Raw genomic sequence first — 20,032 nt, forward strand, 5'->3', positions numbered from 1 at the left:
CGCATATATGCTGCTATATGTATCCGCCTGCTGGAGCGCTCGGCGACACACATTCTGTGTCTATATATCATGTACAATACACACAGCATATGTACCCGTGGTTGGGGGAAAGCTGCCTGCCTCCACTGCGTCCGACTGCGACTCTTTGGCCCCCAAGATTGCGTTGCAATTAATCATCGGACAAAACGCATTGTTCGCGTTGTCCCCCCCCCCCCCCCCCCCTAAAAGTATAGGAGATGGGATCTGAAAGGGGAGGCCGTAAGCCGCGGGCCTGTCACGCACCGCTCTCGCCCAGAACTGCCCACTCCTCGGACTCCAGTGCGCTGCTGCTCCCGAATATTATAAGTCGGCCATCGGCGCTTGTCCAGTGAGTTTTTTCATCGGCGGGTACCTCCTTCCTGGCCGCTTTGGCGGCTCCCTCGTTTTCGCATAGTTTTCTTGACCCAATTTCCCCGGTAAGAATTCTTATTGCCAAGAATTTTCCGCTATACTTATGTAATCTCTTAAGAAGCTTGAGATGAAATTCTGGAAATTTTTGTTCCTTCGAGCCAAGAAAAATGCTTCAAGTTGAATTTGTTTTAATTATTTTTTTGTTGTATTTTATTATAATGTTTTCACTGTATAATAAACTTGGTTTCAATGCATGTATAAGATACACACCTTTTATCGTATATATATCCTGTATATATATACATACATATATATATATATATATATTTTCATAATGTATGCATGTGGTATGCGTAAGCGCGTATAAATTAATCGTAATCATTATAGTACTTATGCAGATCATACATTATCTACATGGTTGCTGCTCAGTTGATGTTTGTTAGTCCTCGTTTATATATGTTGTATATATAACATATATATATGTATGCTTTTATTTCGATCTTGAATCGATTCAAAAATCAGCTTAGTCATTATTATCATTATTTAATATTATTATTAATAATTAAAACTGTGCGAAATCCGCAGTTTTGCCTATCAAAAATTACACCTAATCCATTTTTTCAATTATAATTGGGGTCTGGATAGTACTTGGGGGGGGGGGCGATCCCGAACAGGATTCGGGTTTCTCTTTCTACAATACAAAAAAACAACTCAAGTTGCTCGACTTGATCTATGATCTGACTGGATATATCCCTCTCTCTATATCATTATGTATATATGTATATATAGTCATGTTTTAAACCATTTTGTTTTATTATTTTGCATTAGAACACATTGTAGTTTGCAGTTCGTGCATCTGTGAGTCTGTGAAATCAAAAGATTCTTTTTTTACACAAAAATCAGTAAACTTAGACTTTTATTTCTTTAGTAATCGTCGTCCTACTACTGAAAATGCTTCGATTATGGGGACACTAGAGATGTTTCACTAAGGCTAGTATTCAATTACTATCAGCTATAAGATCTGATAAGTTATCTAAATATTTGCTATAGGTCTCTAGCTTGTTACCCATTGTGGGATGGGAGCCGCTGACTCGCTGCCTAAGAAGAGTCTCTTTAAAAAGTGGTGTTTTGGATTGGTTGAAGTCGTTCGTTCCTTGGTTAGTATGTCTAGTAAGCCATGCTTATGAGGGTTCTATATTTTGTCTATATATTGCTTGATCGATCTGAGATTGATATTGGCTAGCCTAGATGTCAGCCGTAAGCTTGGCGAGCAGCAAGCTGTAAGGGTCTTCAAGCTTTCAAAGGATACATTTATATCGATATCGACAACGATTATCGATTCAATCGGCGCTTTCTGATATCTATCGATGATGGCTTGATCTGCCTTAGCTAGTTACTCGTAGTTCCTTCCTAGTTACGATTTGGAATCATCACAAGTCCAAAACGCAGACAAACTGGCTAAAACTTTTGGTTCTCCTCCCTCCACCTAACTCTGCCGCATCTTTGGCATTTAAATCGTTTCTATATCGCTTCATTTTCGATTTTCTTGTTTATTGTTTTGTTTATCGATTGATAGTTAGATTTTCTTTAACATTTAGAAGAGAGATTATGCTTTCGTTTTTTTTTTTTTTTTATATATTTTTCTTCATTTGAAATGCACGAACTTGATTTTATTTCATAATTTTTATTTACAAATATTAGGTTGATTTTATCTTCTTTTTCTTTTCTCGAAATATAAAATAACTTCTTTTTTTTTGTGTATTTTATTCATTTTGTTTTTATTGCGCATATAAAAATATCAAAAAATTCTTTATTCTTTTTAGGTTTCTCGGTTTATATAATTTTCTTTTAAATATTCCTTGTGGAACTATGTGTAAGTCTGTTGTGGTTGTTTTATATATATATCTTTAAATATATATTTGCCTGACTTGCTCTAAGTATACAAAACTCGTTATGAACTCTCAATGCCAAAAATTAAATGACAAAGTTAAAATTTTTTTCTTGTCTCAAAGGTTACACCTTTTTCGTGGCCTATCCACCACCTGACGCTTTTCATTTTTTATTTATTTTTATTTTTATTTTTTTTTTTTTGAATTTTTAAAAAGTTTTTCTTTTTTTCGCATTTTATATAAATATGTACAAATATATTTTTCGTATAAAATTATAATAAAAATGGCGTCAATTTTAATTATTTTTTTCTTTTTTTTTTGTGTACTGTTATTGTTTTTGAAAAATATTCTCCTGCCGTTTTTCTACTTAAAAAGTCATAATTCAGAATTCAGAATTTTTATATTATTGGCGCCTATTTTATCTGAACCTTTGTGATTTTCGGAAGCTTATTTTATTAACTATTAGTTTGTTTCGGTTGTTGTGGTTTTGCATAAAGCACAGCACATTAGAGGCAATTTTAACATTATGTATAACTCGTAAATATTTCCGTTTCTTTTTGCTTCTTTGGAGTATAAATAATGTCTATATACGAGTGTGTTGGGAGGGGAGTTGTTGAGTGTTGTTGAGTGTGTGTATTTCGATTTGTTGCTGTTCAGCTAACTTAACTTCATTCTCGCTATATGCTAAGTATCTGGGGGTGAGTGCTATCTGCGTGTTCGTGGGATGATCGATCTGATTAGGCGACCAGCGACGATGCGATACCAAGATGCCAGTTTCTGTTTCACCAACGAAAGCATCAAACTCATTAGTCGCCTCCCAGTCGCCTGAATAAAGAGTTTACTTGCGTTTAAAATTAACTAATCACTTCAAGCTCAATGCCCCAAGTGTTGTATTTAAATGTACATACAATTATGTGTATATATATATATATGTGTATAATCATATGTAGTAAATTATTTTCCTCGGCTTCGACTTCGAATTCGGCTTCAAATGCCCCTTTTTCGTTCAACGTAACCCAGCTTCTTCTCAACGTCATGAAAAAATAAGTTACTATCAAATGAATTCTCTTATATTGGTGTGTGTGTGTGTATATATAACTTAGCAAGAAAACCCTTCGCTTGCCATCGTTATCATCATATAATTATTATTTAATATTTTCTTGCTTTTTGTTTTCTTTTGCCCATTTCTATATGTTATAGGTATAGTATAGTTATAGGTGATGAAGCAGAACATGATGTGTGTGCTTGTAAAAGTTTGTAAACTTGTTCTATTGCATCGATGCGAGACTTGTGGAAGTACTAATGTGCGACGCTGTGCCCAACGTGGAGGCCATGTCTCCTTGATAGCTGAACTGTGGTGGCAGAAAAATAATCTTTCATAAATGGTGATAATTTTTTTTTAAATCAACCTCAACCTTACCTGCGGAAAAAGCGGCTCTTCTGCTATGGAACCCAGCGGCCCTGTAGGATCCGGCGGCGTCAGTTCCACACTCTCGCCCGTAAACTCTTTGTCGAAGTACCGCGTATCCGTATCGGATGTCACTTGAGGCTTGAAAGGCGGTTCAATCTATTCGAATAATTGTTAAATATTATCTGGGCTAAATATTATATATATTTTTTTAAAGAAATACCTTCTTCTGCACCAGATCTGTCCAATTAATACTCGCAAAGAAGGGATGGGCTTGTATCTCCTTGACATCATCCTTGCCACCGCCCAAACGCTTCTTTGGATCCTTGGCTAGCAGGCCGGCGAGCAGGTTTCTCGCCTCATCTGTTATATTTCGGGGGAATTTCACCTCCTCCACTAGAATTAGCGTAAAAAGCACATCATGATCACGATTGTAAAACGGAAGACGTCCGCAAATCTAAAATAAAATTAATAAAATAATTTATTATCCATTTTTTCAAGGGTGTGCTAAGCAAGCATACCATCTCATACATGACCACACCAGTTCCCCACCAGTCGACTGCCTGGCCATAGTCATTATCGTCTAATACTTCCGGCGCTAGGTATTCGGGAGTGCCGCAGAAGGTTTTCGTTGTCCGGCCGTAGGTGATGTCCTCTTTACACAGACCGAAGTCGGCGACCTTGATGTGGCCATCTTTGTCCAGCAAAAGATTCTCCAGCTTCAAGTCGCGATATATGATGCCCTGTGAATGCAGATAGCCCAATGCCGATATAATTTCAGCCCCATAGAAGCGGGTGCGATCCTCGGTGAAGATCCTCTCGTGGCTAAGATGCCAGAACAGTTCTCCACCGTTGACATACTGCATTACGAAGCACAGGCGGTCGTTGGTTTGAAACGAATATTTAAGTGACTGCCGGAAAACAGATCGATTAAGTTTTATGTTTAAATAATAGTGTATTTCGGATGCTTACAATGAGGAACGGATGGTTTGTGGATTTGAGTACACGACTTTCGGTCAGGGTGTGCGCCACCTCGTCCTTCTGGATGATGACCTCCTTTTTGAGAATTTTGATCGCGTACAGCTTGGCAGTGGCCTTCTCGCGACACAGGATAACCTTACCGAAGGTTCCCTTGCCGAGCACCTTGAGGAACTCAAAGTTTTCCAGTGTCTGTAAAGAGATAAGCGGTTAGTTAGTTCGATTACGCATATGGGATAGTGGCGGACCAAGGTGACAATTGAATACCCACCACTTTCTTAATGCCGCTGCTGTTGCAGGTGGTACCCTGCACGGAGAACTGCTCAGAGAGCTCCACCTCGGCAATGCCAGCCATATCCACGTCAGCCATATCGGTCTGGACTGACGGTGACATGGCCATTTCCCCCATCTCGATTAGCCGACTGGAGACATTCCGGATAGCCTCCGTCCATTGCTGACGCTCTAATTCCGAGTCCACTGCGAACGTTCGCTCGATCACAGAGGTCCACTGAAGGCCGCGGATGATAAAGGTGAAGGGTTTGGGCCGGTCCACAGACATAATCTGACAGCCGCGCACTGTAAAGTTGTTCAGCTGCTCCGACTGGGTGCTGGAGCTGTCGTTCGGTTTACTGCGGTATCCCATCAGTGCTCCGTCCGAGTGGAGCGTAAAGTAGCGTTGTCGCCAGGTCTTTATGTGCTCGCCCCGCTTCAGAAGCCATCCCTCCTTCACCACCGTGGGCAGGGCGGTCAGGGAGTGGTCCATGCTCATGCTGCCGGAGTCTGTTGTTGCGTCTTGCCAGGATCCCTGGCTCCGGGATTGGTTATCACCGCTGCTGCTTAGTCTATTTACTTTGATGTTGTAGCTGTTGCTGTTGCTGGTAGTGTTGCTGTTGTTGATTAAAGGCGAGTCCGGTAGCCGGGCGGCTGATCCTGGCTCTAGGGCGCTGGCAACCACAGTCGATCGCCGCTGCAAGGTGAGTAGCGGTAAGTAATTCGTGTTGAGGCTGTTCCGGTAACTCTGGGATAATCAATTTCAATGCCTGGAAAGCAACAAAAAGGAAACAATTAGAAAGGGTCAACTATCTATGGTTTCTGCCCCAAAAGCGCTTATCTCACGGCCGCCTGACTGATAGCCGGCAGTGTGCCTCTATGGCACTATGGCACGGGTACGGGCACGAGTACGGGTACGGGTACGGGTAAGGGTACGGCATGTGTGTAAACAATTGGTATTGTCATTTTGCATGTTTATGGCAATTCTGCTATGAATTTCGAAACTGACGCTTGCGTCAGCAGCTGCAATGACTTCCAAATGCAGCTGCTGGCTGGCTGGCTGGCTGGTTCGACAAAAGTCTGGGATTCGAATCGAGCAAAAAGCCAAAAGCAAAACATTTGCGGCATTTCCGCTTGCCGCCGCACCGCAAGGGATTGGGCTTGGGGCTGGTTGGCTCTTAGTCATTGCCCCACTTCCACAATCACATCCATATCCACATCCACATCAACATCAACATCCACATCCACATCCACATCCACAACCATATCCACCACCATACTGCAGACGTAGGCGCCAGGCGATGTTGCGTTGGTACTTTCGGCTTCAAACGAAATTCCCAGCCATGTTACGCAGCGATACCGAGCGCAAATTGTTCGCGATTGCATTTAGCGCGAAATTAAATCAAAACAAGTCGACAGGCGGCGACTGTTCATGAACTTATACATATATAGAGAGTGAGACCTGCACACCATAGCACACCACAGCACACCATACACCATAACACACAGCTGCAAAAGCATATTCATTTACAATTTGCGAAAATGTCAACGACGGGGGACGGATGGATGGCCGCCGGCTGTACAAATTTCGCTATCTAAAACTGTAAACAAATGTACATAAAATAAAAATCGACAAAATACAGGCACACACACACACACACACACACACATACGCTGGCAGACAGACATGGCTGCATTGCAAAGTGCGAGGCCAGACTGTCGGCTGAGGGAGGGGGTGGCGCAGGGGAGGTAGGAGGAGGACAGACAGTACGCGTGTCTGCCACACAACATAAAGGTGTGTGCGTGCATGTTTGTTCGAGTATCTGTGCCATAGTGTGTGTGTGTGTGTGTGTGGGCAGCAGCTAGCACAGTGAGCAGCGCAACATGTCAAATCACGTCGTGGAAATGAAGGAGAATCAGACATGGAAAAACTAATGAAAAGCTGGGAAATCTGCGGGAAACCATTTTGGGGTATAACTTCGTTACCCACCTAGAGTTGGGCCGCGAGAAGAATGAATGCGACTTTTGATGTTTGTTTTTCTGCTAGTTTTGGTCTTTTTATTTTGCTGACGGTGACGGCAGCGACAACGTCACGGGCCTTATTATTGTGCGTGTGTTGTTGTTTTTGTTATTATTGTTGTTGCTGTTGCTGCTGCCGTATTTGTTGTTGTCGTGTTAAGGTGCCAGACACCAGAGGACGGATCGGAACGGAGCAGGCCACACACACACACACATGTACACACAAACACACTGAGAGACACTCTCACAGAACAGACAGACACCCGCTCGCAAACACACGAATATTCTGTCAGCGAACGCCTCCCGGGCGTTGGTTAATCAGTGCCAAAGCTTTTCCAACGCGGCGGTGCACCAAATGCAAATTCCTAAACTTATTTTTCATAAACACAAACACGCACACAGGCACAATAAATTTTCCATGTACCGTTTAGTTTTTTACGCTTCACTTTTTTTCGATAACCAGTGTTGCCAAATGGTTCAATCGCCCAAACCCTATCGGTAGGCCGAAAACCCCTAAAAAATCCGACTTTCTCTTATTTTAAAATTGCGTTAAATTTAAAAAATAACTCTACAAAAAAGATCGTTACCGTGTTTTTGGACTTAATGACCTGTTACTTACCGCATTAAGGAATTTATCCACGCATTGCCGAGAATATTGTTAATTTCTTCACTTTGGTATCTTTTTCAGTATCAAAAACATGATGATCACAAGCAACATTTGGCTACTACCTTCGATAGATTTTCTTTTTTATATGCGTTATAAATAATTTTCATAGGTACAAAATCGGAATTTTTTATTTTCGCTGATTGAATTTAAATATCCGGTAGCCCCCATTTTTAAAAATACCAGAGAAAGAAAATTCTACACGTTGGGCAACACTAATTCGAACCGGGTAAACTGGCGAGGGATGGAAAATATACCGAACGAAGGTAAAGCAGAGAACGATTACCAAAGAGTACTTTGAAAAATACCAGAAATATTTACGGACAGATGATGGAACGAACGAGGGAAATGGGGTAGTGTTCAAAACCAATTGGTAAAGTTTTTTATTTTATTGCCTGAAAAAGCGTAAACAAGTGTGGAACAAATGCAAATTAATTAATAAAAATAGCTGCCAACTGCTATAGATGCTGGAGGTGGTCAAAGAAAGTGGGCATACATAGATGTTCTGAGGCAAAAGTTCGTGAAAGTGAGTGTGTATCACTGTGGGCTGTGGTCCGCAGCGATGCATTGCCGAATATTGGCAATTGGAGTAACATAGGTAATGAGGCGAGTGCATTCAATTAGCAGTAGAAGCAAAGTCGCATCGAACGTGAAAAAAGCTGGAAAAGAGCAGAGTCTGAGGCAATCAATACAAAGGCAGCTACGGGCCCCCTTTCGCGAGCATGTATGTGTGTGCGTGTGGCGTGAAAACAAAACAAAGTGTGTGGCAGAAGTGGAAAAGAAAGCGCATAATTGAATAAATAATAACAGAAACAGGGCAAATGGCAACGACTCAATGGCAAAAGCAAAGCCGCCACCGCAGCAAAAGACAATTCATGCATATGCGAAGAAAATATTCCAAGCTCTGGCCTATTGTTTATGTGATTTGCAAATATGCACAAACACAGCTGCAGTCTGGCAGATAACTGTTGTTGACCACAGGGGCGTAGGCCAGATTTATTATCAGGGGGGAGGATTTCCGATTGATTTCAGTTCAATATAGCCTATACTCTAGTCTATTCTTATAGCATCACTTTTCTAATAAAAGTGAAAATCCAGGTGGTCCATGTGATCCCCTGGGAGAACGCCGTCTCTGGCAGTGCGGGTGCATTGCACGCCAGGGTTGTCCGAGTGCGAGGAACAGAGATAGCCATAGTCGAAGAGAGAACAGGGAAGAGAGAGAGCCGTGTAAATCGAATTAGTCCAGACTTTTGGTCACGCCCTTGAACTTTATTTTAACCCACTACCACCCACCCACCTACTGTCCACAGCTAGCACCTAAGGACCCACCATCCACACCACAAAACACCACACAAGATGTTCAACTTTATGAAGAAGAGCGCCGGCGACGACGACAAGGAGCGTCGCAAGCGCGAGAAGAAGCTGCGCAAAGAGGCTAAGGGCACCGGCTTCGGCTCCGGCACCGGAATCGGAATCGGAGGCGTTGGCGGCGTCACCGGGAGCATGAGCACCGACGAGCTGCTCCGTCTGGACGAGGTGCGTCGCTCGCTGAAGATCCGCGGCCGGCGCAAGGAGAAGGAGAAGCTACCGAGTGGCATCACGGCGGACTACAGTGCCGATTTCTTTGCCGCCCTGGCGAATGCCGACTCTAGTGGCAACGGCAGCAATGGAGGAACTTCGACTGGTGGCCCCGAACAGGATCGTGGCAATGAGGAGATTGTAGCATCTGTGATGACCCACATCGAGAGCCGTTCGTCCAACGGCGCCGGCGTGAGTGTCAACTACAGCGAGGTCACACATTCCCTGCTGGCCGGCGGCGCCAAGGTGAGTCTAGGGATTCCCATTGAAAGAAACAGACTAATTATTATGTTCCTCCTTAGAATCGCTTTCTGCCGCCTGTGCCGCCAAAACCGCCAAAGCGCGGAATTCTGAAAGGATCCCGTAGTAACATGACCAATGTACACGAGGAAATTACCTTTACAGGTGGAGGCGGAACCCCGGAGATGCTCGTGCGCAATACCATGCAGAATGAACTGCTGGCAGCTGGCTCCATTGGCTCCAACTCGAGCCAGCACGGCACCTCCTTCACCTCCGTGGAGAGCCTCCGTAGCGACGGCGAGCAGCCGGGCGTCCACCAACGGGCCATGACCCTGCCGGCAAACGCCCGCTACGGAGCTGCTCCTCAAGCCAACAGCCATCTGCATGTGCTCACCTCGCCATCACCCAGCGCCGATAGTCTCACAGATACCACAAACTCCTCGTTCGCCACGCCACCCTTCTCCCTGAGTCCAGTCGGCGAGTCACAGGGCATCGATCGCTGGGCCCGCGTTCATGCCTTCGAGGATGTGGAGCTGCCGCTGCCGCCAGTGCAACTGGTGCAGCTGCCACCGCCCAGGCAGCTGGTCATCCGGCGCCAGAAGTCGCCGAGACAAGATTTCGGGTTTAGTCTGCGAAAGGCCATATGCTTGGATAGAACCGAGTCCCTGATGTCGCCCATCTTTAGGCCGGTGATTTTCGCCGAGCCAGGTGCTGGAGGTGGTGCTACCGGGCTGCTGCCCGGCGACCGCCTCATCAAGGTGAACGGCACTTCAGTGGGGGAGTTGTCGCGTGAAATCATCATAGAAATGATACGAAACAGCGGTGATGCCGTCACAGTAGAGGTGGGTAGAGCGTAGAATTATTATTTGACTTTGACTTCTAATGGTTCTCTTTTGGGCAGGTCCAACCCGTGGCCGAGCTGGTGGAGCTGAGCAAGCGCTGTATGGCACCCAGTACAGCCACCGTGGAGGAGATCGATCATTCCATTACCAATGGCAACTGCAACACCCTCCGGCGCAGTGCCAGCAAGCGTTTCAAGCGACAGGTGAGTCGGGATGCCTGATCCATTAGTGGATCAAGCGCACACACGTGATTGATGGAGCTACCTGCTCCGTCATCCTACCTTTGCATCGAAAAAAACAAAATTGCCCCAGGCTTTGCTTGCATAACAACATTATCCATTAGTATGTATCGGACTGTGATCAATTATGAGGAGCTACTCAGGTGCAGCTCAGCTCAGGGATCATTAACAATTGCAAGAATTTTCATCCAAGATGAGGAGTACTCTGTAGTACTTCTATATATACTCTCCATCGCCCCTACATATTATTATAGTTTATTTTAGGAATTTCCGCTTTTAAAACTTTGTAAAATGATTCAGAGAGAATGTTTTGAAAATATGTGGTTTGAATTATCTCCACTGTAGGCATTGTTTAGTGAGATATTATTGTATGATTTTAAGATGAATCACCTCTATGGAGAGCATTCATCGGACGCATAGTTTCCTAGCATCCCAACGACTGCAATTCTTATTAACTTGTTGACTAGACTTGAAACGTGTTTGACATTTTCTCGCTGCGTTTATTTTGCACAAATATTTTGCAATATGCTCGTTGGATCTACCTTGTGATCTATTTGACTTTGTGTGTATCTAGTAGATACTATCTACAAACGGGTATCTATGTATCTTTCCATCCAGCCTAGCCTCGCCTGGCCTGGCCTGGACTGGCCCTTTCTATAAATATTTAGTTTTTGGTTGGTGGGTGGGTATTACATGGGTGGGGATGGGTGTTAAGGCGTTGACATAATTCCGCGACGTACATGCTTCCATTCAAGAAGACCAAAATAGCTGTAGAGCCATTTGGCAACACTGTGGAAAAAATCAAACTGCATTTGGTGTGCACTTTATGAGTTTAAAGCCAACTGCGCTGCCTCAGCTCAGTCACTCGACAGGCAACCCACTTCAAAGCATCTGAGAAAGACGACGACGATCCATGGATCTCCACGATCCATGAGTTCGCCTCTGGCCAAAGCACGACAAAGCCAACAGAGACTGCTACTGCGACTGCGACTGCGACTGGGACTGCGACTGGGACTGAGACTGCGACTGCGACTGCAGTTGTGTGTGCATTTCTACGCCCACTTGGAGCTGCCTACACAAGCAGCGCCAGAGTCGCCACAAACATGATAGAATGTTTAAGGGGAAAGGTACGACTAGCAGATACCTGTTAGCTGGACTAGCACTTTGTTTTCGGATTTTATCGGATAAGTCAACACAGAAGACTTTTCTGTTATAATGCAGTAATATCACTTGTAGATATTGTATCTTTTAATAAAAACTAATTTTTAGATATAATACAAGGTTTAACAAAGTTTCAGAAGATATATCCCATAGACTGCAAAGTTATCTTAGCCCACTCACACCTTAGAACCTTTAAAAATCTCTTTATTCTAGTGCTGTATTCTAGTCTATAATGTCTTTAATGTCTAATTAGTTGGAGGATAATATATCTATAAGTATAAATATTATTTTACTTAAATATATCTTTGAATAAAATACTAATATTAGAGATAATACAAGGATTTAGAATGATTTAGAAACCCAATAGTTTCCACAGTTACCATAGCCTAGAACCTATGCAGTTCTATACCTATTCAGCCTAGAACCTAGCCTAGAAGTTCTATAGCCCAGAACTTCTTTATTCTAGTGCTGATATCCCCAACTACTCCACTATAATCTCAAACAATGGGCAGAGACTGAATAATATTACTTGTAGATATATTAATAATAGACGTCTATGAGTATAATTATTATATTACTTAAAGATATCTTTTAATAATATATAAAGCTTATGTATAATACGAAAACTTAAAAAGTTTCAAAAGATATACCCAATGGTTTCTAGAGTTATCTTAGCCTAGAACCTATGCAATTCTAGTCTATAACCTAGCCCAGAAGTTCTATAGCCTAGAACTTCTTTATTCTAGTGCTGATATCCCCAACTACTCCACTATAATCTCCAACCATCGGCAGAGACTGAAGCAGCGGCATCGACGTCGACGCAGCCTTCTGCCTGCGAGCGTGTGTTTTAGTCTGTGGCTCATTTTTATATGTTTTGTTTTTTCGACGTCGTCGTCGTCTCGGGGCTGGTGTTGTTGTCGGTCGGTCCGCAGTCGCTGCGCTTGGAGCAGGGCCGTCAGTACGCTGAAAACTTCGCCCAGGTTCGGTACGGAAATCGAAATCGAGGAAAGACTGCGCGACGCCCACAGCCACAGCCACAGCCAACTTCGATGTTGTTTACCATTGCGGAGTGGATTTTGATGTTTTTGTGTGTGAGCCATGACGATTCTGGCTCCGGCTGTCATTCGGAGTGGCTTTAATTCATAACTCCTCGCAGCTCGAACACGTTCGTGACTTGAGTCTCTTGCAGTGCAATCAATCAATCAGTTCGGCAATCGATCGATCGATGATTGGCCGTTTTCAGCTCCGCAATTGTCTAATGTCAAAGCGCTAAGTGCTCCGGCTCCGACACCGTCTCCGTCTCCGGCTCTAGCTCCGCATAAAGCTAACATTTCCAAGGTTCCGCGGGCGCTCCAGTTACCCAATCATCACCGTCGCCACGTCTACTTCCCGCTCTGCTTCAGACCTGGCTATTGTGTATCTTTGTATCTGTATCCGAATTTGACTTTGTGTCCCGTGTGTCTGTGTATCTGTTTGCTAATCCGCTCTGGTCATGCTCCGCGTGCTGGCCATGACAATTGTGTGTGTCCAGTGATCGCATAACAGCCATGTTCCTCAAGCCCAAGAGCTTCGAGCAGACCCTGCGCGGCGGCATCGTTCCGGCCGTCCCAGCTGCTCCCGGTTCGGGCCTGAATCCTTCCTTCCACAAGGGCTGCACGGGCAAGGCGCATGCCTGTGGCACCAACAAGTCTCAAAAGGCAGCAGCCCCGGGAGGATCCGGATCTGGGTCCTCCAAAGCTGGCAGGGCCACTCCGAAGGCCCAGCGCAAGAATAGCATTAGCTCGGAGACGATCAGTGAGAGTGGCTCGGAGAACTCGACCAGCTGGCCCTCCTCCTCCTCGGCGGCAGTTCCCTCCGTCGTTCCGCCACCAAAGCCACCGCGTCTGGCGGCCACCAGAGCCAAGGAGGCTGCCTTAGGATGTGTTGCTCCACACATACCCGTAACACCCACCTTTGAACGCTCCACGAAGCGATCGCTCAGCTTCAGGAGCACCGGAAGCAAGGAGGGCAAGCCTTCTCCGGCTGGAGCCAACGCCTCTATCCGCCCGCCCTGGAACAGTTCGGCGATAGCTGCCTCCAAGTTTGCGGCAGCCGCAGCCAGTGCCCCCCAGTCGCCGAGTCCCAGTGCCAGAAGTTCGTTCCGACGACGTCGCGATGCCCAGAACATTGGTATTCAATGGCCGGCCATTTGGGCCAGTTCCCTGGCCGCCAACTACAAAAACTACGACGCCAGTGTGAAGCAAAAGGTACAAATGAAACTTACACTAATCAGCAAAGACTTGGGGTTTTGTTGGGGGTTTATTTTAAGAAAAGAGGTTGAACTTTTGATGAACAATTTCTGATAAAAAATGTGATATGTTGGTGAGAAAGTAATGGAAATATCTTTGGCTCTTTTATAGTTTAAAGTTTAAGCTGTTTATTATTAAATTTTACTTTTTAACTGCTGAAATAGACAAACCAGACATAAATTTAAAGTATTGGGCCTATCAGTTTTAGATATAAGTTCCTTAAAAGCGGGCTGTTACTTAGAACATAAGGTCTATGATCAAAATATTAAACCTCCTTAAAAATAGTCTCTTATCCTTACTGTTAGGTCTATGAATTCCTGAAATAAACTTCCTTAAAACCTTATTTGTCTGATAGTATTAGGTCAATAGTAGATTTTGTTGTCCAGTGTTAGGTGCGCACTCTCACAGAGAACGAAAACTTTCTAGTACTTCGCCCAGCTATCCCATCCATCGATGGGATGCAATAAAGAAGCCAATGAATGAACAGGCCAAGAAACCAACAAACCAGCCAACTGGCCAGCGAACAAAGGCTGGAATCGATCGATAGATCGCCGAGCCATGACCCAATGTACGATTTAGATGTTAGACCTTTTATTATTATTATGCTCGGACGGCGTAGCTCGGTGCGTGGGCTGTGTGGGATCGAGTGAACAGACCGAACCGTTTACTCATAATTTACGGTATGGCCGGCATGGTGTGGTCGTCGTCGTCGTCGTCTTGTCGTTGCATTTATGGCTGTATAACTTTATGGCTGAATACGCCCGCGGTGCGTCCGCCTAGCCAGCGAGCGGAAGTATTCATTTGGGTTTAAGTTCTTTCAACTTCTATTCGAAGGAAGAAAGGGGTGGGTGGATGGATGGATACTGTACTCACTTCAATCGGTAGACGGTAGTAGTCGTTTGGCTTAGTTCCCACCTCCGCCATATTCTTAGCCTACCCCATCCAGGTTAATTAGTCGGGTCCGTTGTGTCTCTATGTCGCTTCTACCTCTAATTTGTGTGCTCCGCATCATCATCGCCATCACAGTCTTCAGTCTTCATCATCATTAACATCAACAGCTGCGGGTTCGATGACTCCGCCGTGCGCGGCGTGGAGTGGAGTGGAGTGCAGCATTGATTGACAGTGGACATGCGCCCGGGGAACTATTTTGTTTATCTTAATATTCCTCTAAACAAGTTCCACTCGATGGTGTGTGCGTTGTGTGGATTTTTGCCCCAGTTGTAAACTATTTAAGCGGGTCCATCGCCACACCAATGAATCAAATAACCAGACATAACTAGACGTTTTTCCAGTTAAGATTCCAGCTATGTTTTCCACATTTCAAAACACTAGCCCAGTCTACTTTAGTTATGAAACTCATCTCCATATTTTATGCCCCGAATTTGTTAATAATATTTTCAAAACAGAACCAGTTTTGACATAAATTATAATAATAATAGATTATAGAATGGATATTTTACACCTTTCCCCCAAAATCCCATTAAATCAGAATCAAAACTGCTCTCTTTTCGGGGAGTTGGTGTTTCGAAAGCATTCGAAAACCATTAAAATAAGTGTCTTCCTATCCTAATGAATGACTATATTCGTTGGCCCATCCGTTCCGGTTTTCCCCAAATCCCCATCTACGAAATTTAATTAGCCTCCCGGGACGAGGCCCATACACTTCTAATCGAGGGCTATTGAACCTTGCACAATATTCTACTATATTTTCATAATTCGGAAAAAGGAGAGGAGATCTGAGATCTGAGAGGGGCGGATTTCGGTAGGCAGCTTGGGAGGCTGCCACGGCTAAATGCCATTTATAGCCACAAATGTGAACTGAACTGAACGTCGACAACGACGTTGGTGGGTTGCATAATGGCGCATCCGCGTCGTCGTCGTCGTCGTGGTAGTCGGCTTGGCTGTCTAGCCCAATAGCATTTGGCGCGTCTAGGCGGTTAATTAGGATTTAGAAACATCATCAAATTTAGAAATGCAACCGAAAATAAACTCGAAACTCTGCCGAACCGGCGCTGACTGCCGCCGTACTGTAGTACGGCGGGCGTTGGAGTTTGGGATAATAAATGGAATAAATGCGTGAAAATGTGCCCCGATCCGACGATCCACGCCGATCCGAAAATAAACCCGCTGCAGCCGCCGAACGGCTCTGCTGCTTCAGTTGAAGTTGGGATGTGCTGTGCCGACAAAATGTTGACCCCAATTTAACTCAATTTTCGTGTTTTGCTTTGTTTGTTTGCCATCTTTTCGCAGAGCCGCCATGAGAACGGCAACGGAGGAGCTGGCGAGGGCGGCGCCGGAGGAGTGGCTCATGATCTGGAGGCGGACGTGGCTGATGGCAGCCAGCCGGAGCGTGTATGGCTGGTGCATCGCGGCGGCTTCACTGCCGCCATTCGCCTGCCGACGGCAGCATCTGGCCGGGATGAGGAACAGCACAAGGTGAGCCTCCGCCTGATGCACAATGGGGAACAGCTGACCGTCGACGAGGACGATGTGGAGAAGCAGAACAGCCCGACCCTGGACCTGGCCGAGGACATCTGTGAGCTGAAGTATCTGAACGAGGCGTCGGTGCTGCACTGCCTCCGTCAGCGATACGCCAGCAATCTCATCCACACCAAGGCGGGGCCCACGCTCCTCGTGGTCAACCCGATGGCCCCGCTATCCCTCTACTCCGAAAAGGTATGCTACCAACTGGTAACTGGTATCCGAGCGAGTTATTTATCTATCTATCTGTTTGTGTGCCCCGTTTGTAGGTTGTCTCCATGTTCCGCGGCTGCAAGACGGAGGACATGCCGCCCCACGTCTACTCACTGGCCCAGACCGCCTACAGGAGTTTGGTTGAGACGCGGCGCGACCAGAGCTTGATATTCATGGGCCGGTCTGGCTCTGGCAAATCCACCAGTTTCAAGCATGCTCTCAACTACCTGGCGTTGGCAGCTGGTATGTCTACAGTTTCGAGTCTAGACTCTGGTTTTTAGGCTCTGGGCTGCGTTTTCCGCATCTCATTGTCGCAGCAGTAGCTCCTACTCTCACACCCATACCTCTCCAAATCAGTTTCAGTTGCAGTTGCCGTTTTCTGTTTATTTTCCTTTTTTTTCCCCCGTTGGCTGCGGGCTTTTGGCCCAGTTTTGCGGCCCAAGTCGGGGTGCCACGCCAAAATGCAATCTGCGTTCGATTGGCTCATTTGCATTGTTGGCCAAGAAATGCAGCTGCAATTAGTCAAGCCCCCAGTTCGGCTTTCGGTTCCATTGTTGGATTTATGGCTCGAAATGGGGAGCAGACTAATGAAAATGTAAATTGTCGCGATAATGTTGATATTCAAATTGATTTCTTGAATTTATGCATACATTAGCAATAAAAGAATTGAAAAATATATAAGAGACATCTGTAATCCGACTGAGAGTCTCAGAGATTATTATTATTTGAATATTAATCTCTCATACTTGTATCTCACACTTGTCTGTTTAAGAAACTGGAATAATTTTGTACTTTTTTGTTTGTTATTTAATTTAAAAATATGTCTTTAGACATTGCTTCAGTTTGTAAACAGAAACGACAGCTGTGATTCAACTCATTCAATAAACACAATAGTTATTAAGAGTGAACTACATTAATAATATCTGTTACCTGTTCCCTAGGAGCCTACAATAACTTCATCAATGCTGAGAAGGTCAATGCCCTCTGTACCATTCTGGAGGCCTTTGGCAACACAAAAACTTGTCTCAACTCCAACGCCACTCGGATGACGCAACTGCTCAGCCTGGACTTCGACCAGACTGGCCAAATTGCATCCGCCTCCCTGCAGGTTAGCAGTCTTGTCTATTGTCCTTATAAGTCATAGTGATTATCCTTTGATCCTTTTAGGTTCTTCTGCCAGAACGACAGCGAGCTGGCCGGCGTTTGGCTCATGAACATAGTTTCCACATCATGACGCGACTCTTGGCGGGAGCAGCTGGATTGTTGCAGAAGGAGCTGCACCTGGAAAACATCTCCTCGGAGGACAGTCATCCATTCATTTCACTCTCACAGAAGCTGGAGGATCGCCACAGAGCCGCCAATGATTTTATGCGCACTGTGGCAGCCTTCGAGACGCTCAACATTGATGCCAAGGCAGTGCGCGGAATCTGGAGCATTCTGGCAGCCATTTACCACCTCGGCATCGCGGGAGTCACAAAGCTGGGAGTGGGCTCCACGGCGCGCACTCAGTTCGCCAATCCCACCGCTGCCCGCAAGGCGGCCGGGCTGTTGGGCGTTAATCTGGAGGATCTGTCGTCGGCCGCCTTTGGTCTGACACAGCCGAATGCGCCCAACGGCGGCCTGAGTCCCTCCAAGTCGCCCACCTCCGACACCGGACACGAGTGGGCATGGGAGTGCCTGGAGGCGTTGGTCATTGGCCTGTACTCGGAGGCCTTGGCGGCAGTTGTCGCCTTGATTAATCGACAGATCTGCACCTCGGCCCACACCATAGCCTCGATCATGCTAATAGATACGCCTGGCTTCCAGAACCCAGCTAGTTGTGGCCAGCAGGTGGGCGCAACTCTGGCCGATTTGCGTCACAACTATTTGCAGGAGCGCCTACAGATGCTCTTCCATCACACCACCCTGGTGGCGCCGCGCGACCGCTACGCCCAGGAGCTGGTAGAGATCGAGATGGACCATGCCTCGGAGTGTCATCCGGGACCGCTAATATCGCTGATTGACAAGGCGCCCCAGAACCATGTGGTGCGTTCCTCTCAGCGAGACTTACGTGAGCACGATCGCCGGGGAATGCTATGGTAAGTGACTAACTTTAAAGACTATCTTGTTTTTAAACACTATCCTTTTCTAGGCTCCTTGATGAGGAAGCAATCTACCCCAACTCCAACGACGACACATTCCTTGAACGTCTGTTCTCGCACTACGGGGATCGGGAGCATCATACGCTGCTGCGCAAGTGCGCCGGTCCCCGCCAGTTTGTGCTCCACCATCTGCAGGGCACCAATCCCGTACTCTATGCCGTGGATGGCTGGGTGAGGAACAGTCGCGAGCATCCTGGCATAAGGAATGCGGTTTCCCTGCTGCAGGACAGCAGCCGGGAGGAGATCAACCGCCTCTACATTGGCTCTCTGACTCGTGGCTCGGGTGCCATGGTGTTCTGCGGCTCTTTTGCCGGCCTGGAGGGCACCCAATCCCTGCGCCGTGTCTCCAGCATTCGCAGATCCTTCACCACAGCCGGCGTGAAGCGGAATTCGATCATGTTGCAGGTGAAGTTCACGGTGGATGGAATCATTGACACGCTGCGCCGCACCGGCACCCACTTTGTCCACTGCTATCTGTTGCAACACAATGCCGGGAAGCATGCCAAGTTCACGGCCAACGGATCTCCCAGCTCGGCGGCGGGCCAGGCCTCTAGCGAGGAGGAAATGGTCAATGTGCCACTATTAAGGAGTCAGGTGGGCTTCTTGAATTATAATGGCTCAAATGATACACTAACATTTCATATATTTCAGCTACGTGGCTCGCAAGTCGTGGAGGCTGCTCGACTGCATCGCCTGGGCTTCCCAGAATCAGTTCCCCTTCTGGAGTTTGTGCGTCGGTTTGGCCTATTGGCCGGAGACTTGGCCAGCAACAAGGATGTGAGCGTGGAGCAGATACTCTCAGTCAATGAGTTGGACGTGGCCAGTTACCGCATTGGACCTAGTCAGGTGAGTTATAATAGTGACTTTAAAAACTAATATTTTATTTAGTTTTAAAGCTAAGCTGAACAAAATAAGCTTAGAGCTTAGAAAATCGCAACCTCCCTGCAAGTAGGAGTACACCATCTGTCAAAAATCACTAGTGTTCCCAATTTATTGCCATGTGGAATTGAAAATGAGTATGTTTGATCGCCGAAGTAGTTGGAGTGAACAAACGACAAGGTTTCTGTGCAACTGGTTTGCCAATATATCTTCTGCGATTAAATATATTATATATATTTTTTTTTTTGCCGCCTGGTGGATTTCTGTAATGAACCAGTTAGATCGGCGACCGCCCTCGGCAGAGTTTTGATCTCACGTTCCTAATAGATTAATCACTGCCAGTTGGAGCGAG

At 45.8% G+C, this 20,032-nt stretch overlaps 2 protein-coding genes across 13 annotated transcripts in view; one reads left to right on the forward strand and one right to left on the reverse strand.

The window, feature by feature from the left end:
• Positions 1-2,184: 2,184 nt before the first annotated feature.
• On the reverse strand, positions 2,185-7,450 carry LOC6498952 (RAC serine/threonine-protein kinase). Of its 3 annotated transcripts, none has more exons than XM_044718144.1 (7): positions 7,379-7,450; positions 4,937-5,705; positions 4,660-4,857; positions 4,209-4,598; positions 3,911-4,144; positions 3,700-3,846; positions 2,185-3,631 (listed from the first exon to the last, which is right to left on the reverse strand). In XM_044718144.1, the coding sequence occupies exons 2-7, from the start codon at positions 5,432-5,434 to the stop codon at positions 3,548-3,550; spliced, it is 1,551 nt and encodes a 516-aa protein (XP_044574079.1). In that variant the 5' UTR covers positions 5,435-5,705; positions 7,379-7,450; the 3' UTR covers positions 2,185-3,547. The 3 variants fall into 3 exon arrangements, with proteins under 3 accessions (XP_044574079.1, XP_044574076.1, XP_001955616.3); XM_044718141.1 differs by having other exon boundaries at positions 7,353-7,433; XM_001955580.4 differs by having other exon boundaries at positions 6,926-7,417.
• A 446-nt stretch (positions 7,451-7,896) lies between these two features.
• Positions 7,897-20,032, forward strand: part of LOC6501619 (unconventional myosin-XVIIIa) — a 31,145-nt gene continuing 19,009 nt past the window's right edge. For 3 of the 10 annotated variants that reach the window (XM_032456210.2, XM_032456211.2, XR_004311514.2), the window contains exons 1-10: positions 7,917-8,224; positions 8,929-9,442; positions 9,499-10,278; positions 10,338-10,481; positions 16,217-16,642; positions 16,717-16,903; positions 17,602-17,768; positions 17,828-18,738; positions 18,792-19,395; positions 19,453-19,647. In XM_032456210.2, the coding sequence (XP_032312101.1) occupies positions 8,975-9,442; positions 9,499-10,278; positions 10,338-10,481; positions 16,217-16,642; positions 16,717-16,903; positions 17,602-17,768; positions 17,828-18,738; positions 18,792-19,395; positions 19,453-19,647 (3,882 nt within the window). In that variant the 5' untranslated portion in view covers positions 7,917-8,224; positions 8,929-8,974. Of the gene's footprint in view, positions 8,225-8,928; positions 9,443-9,498; positions 10,279-10,337; positions 10,482-12,618; positions 13,925-16,216; positions 16,643-16,716; positions 16,904-17,601; positions 17,769-17,827; positions 18,739-18,791; positions 19,396-19,452; positions 19,648-19,697; positions 19,917-20,032 lie in introns of those variants that run through there. The other 7 variants (XM_032456215.2, XM_032456213.2, XM_014911641.3 and 4 more) reach the window with 7 other exon arrangements.

This window comes from Drosophila ananassae, chromosome 2L (genome assembly GCF_017639315.1).
Source record: "Drosophila ananassae strain 14024-0371.13 chromosome 2L, ASM1763931v2, whole genome shotgun sequence".
In the NCBI taxonomy this organism is placed as follows: Eukaryota; Metazoa; Arthropoda; class Insecta; order Diptera; family Drosophilidae; genus Drosophila; species Drosophila ananassae.